Source organism: Euprymna scolopes, chromosome 31 (genome assembly GCF_053919585.1).
Source record: "Euprymna scolopes isolate OS-2025 chromosome 31, ASM5391958v1, whole genome shotgun sequence".
NCBI lineage: Eukaryota > Metazoa > Mollusca > Cephalopoda > Sepiida > Sepiolidae > Euprymna > Euprymna scolopes.
This window is the reverse complement of record NC_136512.1, coordinates 89,971,678-89,986,705: the sequence shown is the minus strand read 5'-3', so window position 1 is coordinate 89,986,705 and position 15,028 is coordinate 89,971,678. Positions and strand designations below refer to the sequence as shown.

Below are 15,028 nucleotides of genomic sequence, written 5' to 3'. Positions count from 1 at the left end.
CAAATATTGTTTGAATTTTGCATTTTTTTTTTAATTTCCCAGTGTCTTAATCAGATTGTGTTAAAATTAGAGAAAGATATCATCAAAAATAAAGAATCTTTTTAAGTTCAACACTCTTCAGTGTCTTTTTAGACACCATATATATATATATATATATATATATATATATATATATATATATATATATATATATATATATATAACTACTTAATTTACTCACATAAAATTAATATACGAAAGTATAGATTTATGCGTAAACTTTAAGTATTTACTTCAGAAATGCTCAATACGTAGGTAGAGCTAGTTAGTAAGTTATAAAATGTATATGGCGATTAAGCTACACTGAATATTCCGCGTTTCATCCACTCTAGTATTCTTCAGGCTTATGCGCATAAGCCTGTAGAATCTTAGAGTGGATGAAACGCGGAATATTCAGTGTAGCTTAATCGCCATATACATTTTATAACTAACTTACTATATATATATATATATATATATATATATATATATATATATATATATATATATATATATTAGTGATAGGGAAATTCCAATATTTTCTAATTCCGATGCAATTACCATTACTGATTCCGATTCTGATTCTTTATAAACCTCTAAATGTTTAACTACGGCGTTGTTATTTTTTCGCGATTACCGTAAAAACGCATGCTACAATGTGGAGATATTTAGCTAATCAGAAACAAATGCACTTGTGAGGGATCATCTACAAATTTTAGTTTTACTGGTAACTAAAAATCAATAAATATTAAAGGAAGATTTTGCCGCAAAGAAATTCAAATAAAAAGACAATCAAAAGAATCGTTTTGGGCATCGGAAAATATGCACAATTTTTTCAATTCCGATATCGATTCCGATACTCTCAAATCTTCTGATTTTTTCGATTCCCGATTCCGATTAATCGTCCGAACACTAATATATATATATATATATATATATATATATATATATATATATATATGTATATATATATATATAATATATATTATATATATATATTATATATATATATTATATATATATATATATTATATATATTATATATATAATATATATTATATATATATATATTATATATATATATATTATATATATATATTATATATATTATATATATAATATATATTATATATATATATTATATATATATATATTATATATATATATATATATTGGTGTTATAGTTTACTTTTCTAGATATAAATCTGTTGAAACTTTTGGGTTTATTAAATAGTGCTCGATAAATAAACAGAGCATGTTTATAGTACGTTTATTAATACGAACATTATTAACTACATATGTGCATACATTTTTCAGTAGTGCTTCTTTTAAGAGAGACCTGTCATCAGGTCAAAGTCATTATAAAGTTGACGATGTCGTCTCTTTGGAAAGAGGCCCTGCTGAAACACGTATGCACATATGCAGCCAATAACGTTTGTATAAATAACAATATATATTAGAACAATATAGATTTGTATATACAATATATATTTTTATGAACACGCGAAATTCTTAGGCGTCCAGATGTCTTATTTTCCATATGGTCTGCAAATCACGTGGGGGTCTAAAGCGTTACATAAATGTCCGCAGTGAAGCAGTACCAGTTGACATCCCTCCACTTCAGCGTGAGTATGATTTCTGTAACAAATTGTGTAAAAGCAGAGTGGGTCTAAAGTGTCACCTTCGTTCCCACAAAAGATAGACATTGGTCTATCTCCGCGTATGCATATATGTATATGTATTTTTAAACAAATGAAAAAAATATAAATAAAAAAAAGTTTTAAATAAAAAAATTAAAAAAATAATAATAATAATAATAATAATAATAATAATAATAATAATAATAATAATAATAATAATAATAATAATAATAATAATAAAAAGAATAATTAACAATATAAAGGAAAGATGGTCTTCTGTCAAAAAGTTATTATATATATATATATATATATATATATATATATATATATATATATATATATATATATATATATATATATATCATATCTGAAACAATCGAGACTATGGACTAATGGAAAATTGATTGATTGATTGATTGGCAAAGGCGAACGGGGTCCATCTGTCGTATGAACAAAAAAAATTAGAAATAAATAAAAACCAGGTCCGGTTTTCCCCCCTTTTTATCATAAGACATTTATCATTACTTTCTAAACAATGCCTGCTTCTTGTGTTTTTAACTGTTCATTTCATTTGTGATGATATTAACAAAACCCTGCTGTCTCGACACCAGCTTAAAAGTTTCGCCACCACCACGGGGTCACATGCCCATCTCACCCTGTTCCGAAGTGTTACTTTTGGTTTTAGATGTAAATCTGCATTCCCCCTGGTCACGAAAGATAGTTTGCCTTACACCACACAAAGCAACATTATTTATGAATTCAATTGCCAGTGCTCTGCTTGCTATGTAGGTCGAACCTCCTTAAATTTGCAAAACACGCATTAACCTGCATATTCCAGCAGAAATTCGACTGGTCAAGCCACGTTGCTTTCGCCCCTTTCCGACCTCGGAATCTGCCATTGGCCAACACCTTGTGCTAATGCATATAAAATGGATTGTTTCAGAATCTTACGCTGGGCTGATTCTCAAAATCATTTAAAGATTTTGGAGTTAGTCTCGATTATATCACGTAAGCCCTCTCTCTGTCGACAGAAGGAATTTATTAAATCGTTGAACTTGCTCTGGGATATATTTTAATCGTTTCCATACTCCCGCCATTTTATTTGTACATACATTTTATATAATTGTGTGTACATATTTTAAACGAATTCCATTCCGTTTTTTTTTTTTCTCTCATATATCCTGAGTATTTGTTCATTCGTGATAATTTAATTCGTTTTTTTTTTTACTTCTGTGTTATACCAAAGATTAACTCCTGATGAATTATATATATATATATGTATATAATTTCCAGTACTCACTATCTCTTTGAATAACCTTTGCAAATTAATTTGCGTTATCGCAACAGCTGTTTACCATTGATTTTTCGATTGATTGGTCTTCACTAGAATTTGGATGGCAATAAGCCTCCCCAAGGTCCCAATCCTCTTCACACTTATCCAGTGGAGATCTGACCAATGTTTTCTCTCGTCTGTCTTTCCGTCCTTCCTGACCCTCCTCGATGGTGACACTACAATTGGGGGGGGGGGGTAACTTACAATTCTATATTTTCAGTTTTCATGATTCCATGTTTTGTTTCTTTATGTCCAGCTTGTGGCTCATGTGAATTTTCCTTAACATTTCATCCGTTTTTATTATTGATATCCGTTGTATCTTCTCAGACATCCCTTTGATTCCAATTTCTCCCATTTTTTTTTTCAAAGCTTTTCGGGATGGTTCACAATACTCCTACTATTATTGGTGTTACTTTCTTTATCTTCGAGATTTCTTTGAGCTCTCTGGATCGTTCCATGTATTTGTTCCGCTTCTCTGTATCCTTCATCTTCACTCTGTGGTTTGCTGGAACGACGAAATCTACGAATTATTATTATTATTATTATTATTATTATTATTATTATTATTACTATCATTATTATTATTATTAGTATTACTATCATTACTATTATTATTATTATTATTATTATTATTATTACTATCATTACTATTATTATTATTATTATTATTATTATTATTGCTCTAGTAGTAGTAGTAGTAGTAGTAGTAGCAGTAGTAGTAGTAGCAGTAGTAGTAGTAGTAGTAGAAGCAGAAGAAGGAGGGGGGGAAGAGAAGGGGAAGAAGAAGGGGAAGTCCTTTCTTTTCACATATTCTCTTTCTTCGTTTTACTTTTTTTATTATTTTTATCTTTATTTTTTCATTTTCTATTTCTTGTTTATATCTTTTATTTTATATCATCGTCATCATCATCATCATAATCGTCATCATCATCATCAACATCATCCTTATGGTCGTCGTCGTCGTCGTCACAATTAACATCAGCATTGTTAATTGTTTATTTATTATTTGTCTATTTATTTATGTATTTATTAATATTATTTGTTTACGTCTGCTATCTCTCTCTCTCTCTCTCTCTCTCTCTCTCTCTCTCTCTCTCTCTCTCTCTCTCTCTCTCTCTTCTCCTCTTTTTCCACCGCCACACGAAGGAAATCCCGACCCTCACTCCGGCACTGCCCTCATCAACACGCGCCTAGGAGAACCCCGCCGCTCCCCAGCATACATCGCCATGCCGAACCTGACCCCCCTCCCTTACACACACACACACACACACACACACTCTATCCACGAACATCTCCCACCCCTTTCTCTCACGCAACACACCGCCGATATGCGCCCCCTTCCCTCCTCCAACACGACCCTCACAAAACCAGAAAACGCTGCAGCCGATAAGAGAAGGAAAGAAGAGTCTCTCTCTCTCTCTCTCTCTCTCTCTCTCTCTCTCTCTCTCTCTCTCTCTCTCTCTCTCTCTCTTTCACACACACACACATATACACACACACACATACACACACACACACTTCGTTTCCACTCCACCCGCCTTGAGGAAAACTTGTTCTCTATAAAAACCGGCGCGCACCAACTCTTTTTATCAGAACCTCTAGCTCAACCGGTGGTACAGGAACGCAAAGTAGTGTTTCTTCCACGAGCAACGAAAGATATATAGAGAGAGAGATATATACATATACATGAATAGAGAGAGATAGACTGCAACAATGCTAACTCGTTGTCATTATCTGTTTTCGGTCATTCACTCCCAGAAAAACGCAATGTCCCCTTTAATCTGGACCATTCTTCGTTATTCGGCTTTATTTCTGATATTTTTACCTCAATTACCCAAATATGCCGGAGCCAAGGAAATTGTTGTCAGCGGTAAGTATTCATCTTTTTCTTTCTTGTCATATTTCCCCTCTCCATCGGTTCTTGTATACAACAGGGGCGAGCAGCAACTTTATTCGTACCTTTCGTTATGCGATAACTTGCTGGCTTTGGCTTTATAATAATAACATTAACTGGCTTTGCCGGCTCATTTATTGCTTCGCGAAGCAATGCTTCGCCAACGTAACTACTTGAAACCTTAATTTGAAATAATAAACATTTTAGTGCTTGTTAAGATAGAGTCGACACATCGATTTTTTTTTTTTTTAAATATGTGGTTTTTAAGACAAGACAACAGTACTTACTTAATTGTCGTGTCGAAAACAGTAATATATCCAAAAATTACGAAAATTCATCGAGTAGAACAACTACTATTGTGTTTTTAGTAATAAAAAAAAAAGTCTATCGATATCGGCTAAAACAAAACATCAGACACTACAGTGGCGAAAAAGGAGATAAGCATGTTCCCTGTATTCGCAACCTTCAAGGTGTTAACATGTAGGTAAAATGCAATTTCTTCTAATTTTTGGTAAAAAAATTACTTTTAGCTATAAATCATTTTCTACTTCAATGAATTTTCGTAATTTGTTCATACATCACTGTTTTTAATATGACAATGTGTTGACAATTATGTAATTTAAAATGATCCCTCATTTCTGTTCTATTCTAGCGTTTAGGGACAGTTCACCATTTTTGTAGTGAGAGAAAAACTTTGTGCTATTTTTGGAGGGGGAGGTGTACTGTTTTTGTGTGATTTTGTACTTTGTCACTCGGACTTAGGGTTAACAAATAAATGACAAAAGTCTATATTCCAAATTTAATGCTGTTGACCATCTTACAATTTATTCCTTTAAGTACGTTGACATTCACAATTCTTGACAGCACCTGTTTCGTAGCGCAAAATCTGTAATTACATTGAGCTTCATAAATTAAGGATTGGTAAAAAAAAAAATAAAAGGTGAACTATAATTGAAAAAACATATTTCCACAGAAAGATATATATATATATATATATATATATATATATATATATATATATATATATATATATATATAATTGTGTGTGTGTGTGTGTGTGTGTGTGTGTGTGGAAATATGCTTGTTTAATTTAATAATTATTATAGTATATATATGTATATATATATATATATATATATATATATATATATATATATATATATATATAACTGATCCCCATTCTAAATTCTAAAAGAACATTCTTCTTCTTTCCGTCAAGTTTTTCGGGCTATTAACACTAGTAAACGCCTTAAAAGGTGGAATATCATTTATTTTATAGGAAATGGTGTTAATCTACAATATTATGAAAAATAAATATTTTTTCAGGCTATTCACATCCGTAAACGCTTAAAAAGTAGAATCTCATTTATTTTATAGCGAATGGTGTTAATCTACAATATTGCCAAAATAAATATTTAATACTTGACGTTAATCTACAAATTGATAAAATATTTGTAACCAACGTCAAATTATCACGCATATTTTAAGTAAATGTGGTATTTTGGCGACCGTTAAAGTCAACGTGTTGAAAAAAATGGAGGAAGAATTAAATGGACAGTGCTTAATTGAATGGATCGAAATGGGATTAAGATTGAATTGAATGCTCGTTTGTCAGAACGACGATGACCATTTGACCATCCTGGAAGGATGGCATGCATTGAATTGTGAGGTAAAGGTTGCGTAATCTCTAACTACTTCTCTTCTGAGTCGGCACTGTTTTGATTCCAGCGGCAAAGCAAAATCCAGAACGACTGGAAACAATGCCGAGATAAGCGGAGATCACATGCAGCACCTGGTATTCCCAAATGGTCGCCCATTTTAGTACTGACCAGACTAACAGTTGCTTAACTTCAATGATATAATCGGAACCTGTGTGTCTACGCGATTATGTCGTATTGATTAAGGTTGATAGATGACCAATAATCCTCCTTAAACCTATATTTCCTACACTTTTGATGGCCTTGTGCCTAATTTGTAATTTTTTTTTATTTGTGAATAAATAAGTAATGTCTATCCTCGATTGGAAGGGAGGGAATCCTTCTTGAACGAGGCATTTTTTTTTTTTTATATTTGTCCCATCCAGGGGTCCCTTTTGTAGAAGTTGTATGTGCCTCATAAAAACACTACTTTCTGTCTAACTTGCCCTCATGAAGAGGCAAACAAATAAAGACTCGCGACCTAAAGGCAAGGAGGTTGTGTGTAACTCAACCACAAAAAAAGATATTTTCCTGTGGATTTATAATAATAACACTAACTTTGGCGGCTCGTTATGGTTTCGCAAAATTTGTTAGTTAAAAAATAATGGTAAATGTTTACCTTGTTAACACCTTAGCATTTTCCTTTAAAATGACAGCTTTTAAAGGTTTTCGGGTATGCTGAAAACAAATATCGCACTTAAATTTTAAGTAATTAAGTAGTTTTCCGGATATCAAGCAATGTCATTTCTTATGCTATTGCTGGTGGCCATCCTGATACGAGGGAGCACGCGTGTAGTTCCTCGGGTTTGCGTTTACACGCACGAGCGCGCGCTCGTGCGTACCAGGATGGCTACCAACAATAATATAAGAACTGACATTGCTTAATATCCGGAAAACTAATTTGCGGAAATTTGAATGCGATATTCGTTTTCAGCATATCCGAAAGTCTATAAAAGTCGTCATTTCAAAGGAAAATGTTAAAGTGGAAACCAGGTCCAAAAATTACTAAAAAAAAAAAAAGCATTTCATTCATAAGTTCGATGTAAATTTGAAATAAAATCTTTCTTATTTATTCGTGTAGAAAAAATAATTTATTTGTTTTAATGAAAAGAGAAGAAATCAATTTGACTTTTCAGTTGCAATTTAGAAATAAATCCATTTTCATAAACATCAAGTCACCTGACTCCCGTTAAAGAAAAAACACAACTGAAATATTTTTCCAGGAAGCAGAATTGTTTGTTATATTAAAAAATATATATTAAATATTGATATAAAAATATTAAAACAAAAAATAATTGAATTACAAAAGGTGACACTTAATAGTTAATCAAATTTCATTTTTCAAAACTAATAAGTTAGCTTTGCAATTAATATAAAATATACGTAAATAGTGTGTAAAAAAAAGTGCGTCTAATTTGTAAAGAATTTACTTTAAATACGCATTATATTTTTCGCATTACAATTTTTGCATTATATTTTTGTGTTTTCTTTTTAACTTTTTAATGAAGGCGTTTTCTTCCTTTTTATCTCTTTTTTTATCCGTTATTTCATACGATATTGAACACTGGCGAAGCATACATGATTTATATCGTATTTGGCAGAGATTATAGACTCGTATTACAAAACACACACACAAATAAATAAATATATATATATATATATATATATATATATATATATATATATATATATATAGAGAGAGAGAGAGAGAGAGAGAGAGAGAGAGAGAGAAAGTAACATCGTTGGTAAACTCAGCTAAAATCAATATTATTTCAAAAGTGCTCAATGCAATATAGAGCTTTTATACGTAAAATTATATACATTGTAAAGAGTCTACGCGGATCAATTAATGTTTTGACATTTTCCTGTCGTCATCAGGACTCTACTGACGAACGCCCTCTCTCTCTCTCTCTCTCTCTCTCTCTCTCTCTCTCTCTCTCTCTCTCTCTCTCTCTCTCAATATATATATAGAGAGAGAGAGAGAGCCGTGCAAATCTAGGACCCGTCTATTCAGCCACCGTCGACGGTAGTCCTCGTCATTCGCACCTGCATAAGTCTCCAAGAATGAAGAATGCCCGACACACACACACACACAGTGTGTGTGTGTGTGTGTGTGTGTGTGTGTGTGTGTGTGTGTGTGTGTGTGTGTGTGTGTGTGTGTGTGTGTACGGGGGACGTGAAATAAGTAATTAATTTTTCCTAACTCACTGTTCTCTACATAAGAACAACCCAGAGTTACGCATTTCTTCCACCGTTTAATGCAACTCTATCGACGGTTTTATAGAACGCATCCCAAATTGAATCTCCAACCACGACGTAACTTCGTAAATCAAGGTTGCATCATCTGACTTTAAACGTTTACCTTTCAAAGACAACTTCATGGCTCGGAAATAGTGAAAGTTAAAGGATGTAAAAGATGAGGAAATTGTCTCTACTTCTTATTTGGCAACTTGAATATTGTGGAGCAGAGTGTTGTCTTGCTGTAGGAAAATACGTTTGCTGATCTTGCATCGCCATTGATTTTGAATAGCTTCTCTTAATTCCCTCAAAAGCGAAGCATTATTCTTCTTTCTTCGTGTCCGACCTGGTCTTGCAGATATTGACAATCATGGCTTTCCATTCTTCCGTGTTCTCGGTCTTTCTCGCGAGCTCATTGTTGGTTCTTTCTTTGTTGCAAATTGGTTTAAATTAAAACACTCGTCTGGCTGAAACTACTGTCAACAGTTTTCCCCACTCTTTATCTGCGCCTAAATCCAAACGTAGATTCCATGAGCAAAGCTTCTTTTTTAGAAGTGCACGCCAGTGGAACTCTCTGCCGCTTGTCTGTTTCCCACCTGACTACAACTTGGACGTCCTCAAGTCCAACATAAACAAATTCCTGACAAACCGCCCCCTTAAGACACTCTATCAAAACTCCAATACTAATGATTACTACAATACTATCTCATTGATTACTGTACACGCAATAACCCTTATCCCTGAGTGGCCTTAGGGCCTTGATAAGTACTGACCTCCATGTAAAAAAAAAATTGTACTTGAATTTTGTAGGTTGTGTTATTTTGCTTTTGTTTCTGCATATTATTGCCATTCCATATCAGTTTCTTTAGTCCGTCAGCCCTGATTATATGGCCGAAAAATTTTTGTCGTATTTCTCTGATGACATTGAGAAGGGATCTCTTGTATCCAGTCATGTGCACCACTTCTACATTTTTTGTTTGTTTTTTGTTTTTGTTTTTTGTTTTTTTGTTTTTTGTTTTTTTGTCCTAGAGACCTTCATGATTATCTGGATGAACTACATCTCCATTCTGTGTTCCTGCTTTTAATTTTTTTTTTTTTTTTCAAGATTATATAAACAATTATGTTACGCCGAAAGTTTCACGTTCGTTCAAGCAAAGAAAATATTAGAATCTTACATATAAAAATTACGCGAAACATGTAATCTAAAAAAAAAATAGAAATATTTTTTTAGCAAATAAAAGTTTTTGTGTAAAAATATTAAAAAAAAAACGATTCTTAATTCAATGGTAATATCAGTAGTTCGAACAATTAATTTTTCTTCAAGTTATATCGAATTCGTTAATTTCATTTTATGGGCTTTTGGTAATGTTCCTGAAAAAAAAATTCTCTCTTCTTTTTTCTTCTTTTTTTTACAATTTACGATGCTTTAAATAAATTCCTTTTTTTATGACTAAAAACCATAACTTTAGTAAAAATTGTTTTTTTTTAAACAAAATAATACATTTCAATTACGATTCAAATAAAGATGATGAGTTCATTATATATCCTGATCATTATTTGATAAGTACTGAAATTTCATTAAAATTAGGTAATTTCCTGATTTTTTTGTGAATTTTTTAGTAAAGGAACGAGTCAAAATATTTATAAATTTTTAGCATCGGCATTCATTTTGCACGTACATACAATAAACTAACCTTGTCTCAAAGTGAGAAGGAAAACCCGAGTGTAAATTTACTTGACATGAAAAGGTGAAATATTCATTTCTTGATTTTGTCGCGAAATTCTTATAATAGAACTTTTTGGATATTTACAATTCCAAAAATGTTCCAAATTTTCGAAATTATCGATTAATTGCGTCCAGAGTTCACCTCAACCAAACATACAAACATGCAAACATGCAAACATACAAACATGCAAACATTTAAACGTCCAAACATAAAAACATATGAACCCCAAATATTACAAACACATACACAAATAAACAAACAAACATTTAAACATATAAACATAAAACATATAAACATTTGAACATATAAAAATATAAACATATAAACATTTAAACATATAAAAATATAAACATATAAACATTTAAACAATTAAACATTTGAACATATAAAAATATAAACATATAAAAATATAAACATAAACATTTAAACATAAAAATATAAACATTTAAACATATAAACATACAAACATACAAACATATAAACATACAAACATACAAGCATACAAACATATAAACATATAAACATTTAAAGATTTAAACATGTAAACATTTCAACATACAAACATACAAACATATAAATGTACAAACATACAAACATACAAATATACAAACATACAAACATAAAAACGTATAAACATACAAACATATAAACATATAAACGTATAAACATACAAACATATAAACATACAAACATATAAACATACAAACATACAAACATATAAACATATAAACATTTAAAGATTTAAACATGTAAACATTTCAACATACAAACATATAAACATATAAACATTCAAACATACAAACATATAAACATATAAACATCTAAACATTTAAACATATAAACATTTAAGCATATAAAAACATATAAACATTTAAACATGTAAACATACAAAAATATAACCATTTAAACATATAAACATACAAACTATATTTTATATATAGAGTAGTAGATGTGCCCGGCGTTGTTTGGTATTAAACGTAACGTTAAATTCCTTTTGAAAAAATGAAGTAAGAAACGAAAAGAAACTGACACATGTACATGCGAGTACGATGGGCGTGCAATAAGTAATGCCCCTAACCCACTTCCCATAGCAGTAGAGCAACGAAACTTGGCACAGCTCTGGAGACCGTTTTGGTAGAACACCGCAGGTTGGTCCTCCAACCACGACGTGGCTTCAGAAATCAAGGCTGCATCATTTGGGAAACGCGTTCCTTTCAAAAACAACTTCATGGCTGGGGAGAGTGAAAGTCAAAGGGTGCAAGGTCAGGAGAGTAGGGAGGATGGAGGTGGATTTCATAACCACACGCCCGTGCTTCTGATCTGGCGACATGCGAGTTGTGGACTGGAGCGTTGTCCTGCAGTAGGAGGGTACCTTTGCTGATCTTGCCCCGCCTCTTGATTTTGATAGCCCCCCCCCCTGAATTTCCTCAAAAGTGAAGCATAATAGGCTCCTGTAATTGTGGTACCCTTTGCCAGGAAATCTGTGATCAGTACTCCGTCCTGGTCCCAGAAGACTGTGAGCATGACCTTGCCAGCAGGGGGCTGCACTCTTGCCTTCTTTGGAGGTGGTGAGTCCAAGTGCTTCCACTGCATTGTCTGGGCTTTGGTCTCTGAATCATAGTGATTGACCCAGGTTTCATCCTGTGTAATCAGTCTTTTGAAAAACTGTGACTTATCTTCTTGGCACATCTCCAAATTCATCGTCGAGCACTCGACGCGTTCTCGCTTCTGGAATAGTGTGAGCAACCTGGGAATCCATCTGGCAGACACCTTATGCATATGTAAATGGTCATGAATGATAGTTTCCACAGACCCTGTACTAATCTTGACATCTTGGGCTATTTGGCGAATAGTAATGCGCCGATCTTCCAAAATGACAGCCTCAACTTGACGGACAGATGCCTCATTAATGGCAGAATGGGGGGACCAGGTCTGGGAACTGTTTCCACAGACTTCCGGCCATATTTGAATTTACGATGGCAGCGTTTTACAAGGTCATATGATGGGGCATTATCACCATAAGTTTCTTTCATTTCATCAAAAGTCTCCTGTGGTGTGCGTCCTTTCAAATACAAAAACCGGATCACTGTTCGACATTCAACAGGCTCCATTTCACACCTGACTCAGTTCAAACACCTGTAAAACAGAAACCACAATTAGTTCAGAGCTGTAATTTGCCACATAACCTGTAGAGATATAAATCATTGCACATGAAAATTTCAGCTACATCAGACAAATGGAAGTGGGTCAGGGGTATTATTTATTGCACGCCCCTCGTATTATGTTATTTTCTAAACAGTTCACTTCTTGTAAGTAAAAAATACTCCAGCTGAGATCAAAACCAAAACTTATAAACAGTGAATCAAGTAAGATAATCATTAGACTAGCTTTTCACGTTCTTTAAAAGGTGTTTTTAAATTTACTCATTCTTAACATAAAGAAGCTGCCATGTGAACGCTTCGCGCATGCGCAGTCATGAAATAGTTGACAAGCAGGCAAAAACCTTATGGCCCCCAAATACCAATTTTTCAATTTTTACTCCTTTAGCGACCCTTTTTTCCACATGAAAACAGACTAAAAGGTTTTCCACATGTCGGAATACCCTATATATTAAATTTAAAGTCTGTAGAACAAAAATTCGTTGAGTATATAGGTTGAGAAGTGTCAACACACACACATTCTCACTTTTATAGATATATTTTGGGTAGAAGGATAAATTTGTCGCCCTAAACAAAACAACACCACAGCTTTATTTTGAGATTTTTATTGAAGAAAATCAATTCAGATAACTTGATTATGTAGTAGAGCTGAAATCTGTTCAATGTAACCGCCTTCAGTCTCAACTACTGCCTCGATACGGGTCCAGAACTGGGAGCATGCCTTTTCCACAAGCGCCGGAGGGAGTTCGGGTGAAGGTGCCGATCAGGCTGGATTTGATGTTGTGAGAGGTCATGTTGGTGATGTTCTCGTCACAGGTTGTAAAGTTTTCCTTGAGCTTAGGGAATAACCGAAACTCACAAGAAGCGAGTTTGGACTATATGGAAGGTGAGGAAGTGTTTTGATGTCCATCTTTGTCAAATAGTCTGTAACAAGGATGGACTTGTGCACTAGCACAAATTTTCCGCATCTTCAATTTCTCACGAATAATTGCAGTTCTTACACCGACATCAAACTGCACAATTATCTCTATGGACACACGTCGGTCCTTATCCATGAAATTCTTTATGCGGAGAATCAACTCTGGTGTTCTGGCTTCTTTACTCCTCCTACACTTCTCATCATCCCTCACAGATTCCCTGTCTTTCTTGGATCTCTTATGCCACTCAAAACGGATACTTGATTCATGCAAGATGGTCACAAAACCAGTCTGAAGTATTCCATACGTTTCTGTGGCATTTTTCCTAAGTTTAAAGCAGAATTTCATTGCATGTCGTTTTTCTAAACTTTACTCATGTCCAGATTGCATTTTTTAAATTCAGCAGCTGTGACAATCAGGCTTTAGTGGGGTGTATTCCAATTTCTGCTGTAGCTGAACCTGAAATCATAAAAATTGGTCAGTCATCTTATAAAATGTATAGCAATGACACAGTGGTTTTTAAATAATTTTTTAGATAATTTTAAATACCTGTAGAAAATGTCTGGAAACTTTTTGAAGGAAGCTCGTAGCTATTATTAAATTTTGTAACCCTAAAAAGATATTTAAATAAGCAACAATATCTTTTTTCTATTGTCAATATCTTTCCTTCTTGTCTCTCCCTCTCTCTCTCTCTCTCTCTCTCTCTCTCTATATATATATATATATATATATATATATATATATATATATATATATATATATATATATATATATATATATATATATGGATATAGTGGATATGTCGTTTTCTGCTAGACGGCTTTTGGAAAAGTATATTGAGCAGTGTATGCCTCTTTGCCAGGTGTTTTTGGACTTAACCAAGGCATTTGACGCCGTCAACCGTGAGGCTCTTTGGAAAGTGCTGGAAAAATTTGTCTGAACACCTGCTTTTACGGAAAAGGTCAAGCAACTTCATCATAGCGTAAAAGGTCGCGTCAACTTCAATGGTCGATTATCGGAAGAATTCCCCAGTGATAATGGTGTGAAGCAGATGGTATAGCTGCACCAACATTGTTTTCGTTCTATCTAACTGCTGTGCTCTGGTATGGTTTCCGCGATTGTGATATGGGTGTTTATATAAGATTCCGAACGACTGGAAAGGTGTTCAACCTTAGAAGATTCCAAGCCAAAACAGTGATGGATTTGTTAGGGAGCTGTTGTATGATGATGATGCTGACCTGGTGACACACTCTCCAGTAAATATGCAATTAGTGATGGATCTCTTCATAAATGCTTGTACCTGCTTCGGATTGACAGTTAGCATTAAGAAAACTAAGGTCATGTACACACCCGCTCCTGGTGATCTGTATGTGAAACCTGATATCTTCGTCTGTGGAAAGCGCCT

The 15,028-nt window shown here is 33.4% G+C and overlaps 1 protein-coding gene across 1 annotated transcript in view; it reads left to right on the top strand.

The window, feature by feature from the left end:
- Positions 1–4,546: 4,546 nt before the first annotated feature.
- Positions 4,547–15,028, top strand: part of LOC145255855 (metalloprotease mig-17-like) — an 89,705-nt gene continuing 79,223 nt past the window's right edge. Inside the window, exon 1 of the mRNA XM_080114621.1 lies at positions 4,547–4,861. Within this exon, the coding sequence (XP_079970747.1) occupies positions 4,705–4,861 (157 nt within the window). The 5' untranslated portion in view covers positions 4,547–4,704. The remainder of the gene's footprint in view (positions 4,862–15,028) is intronic.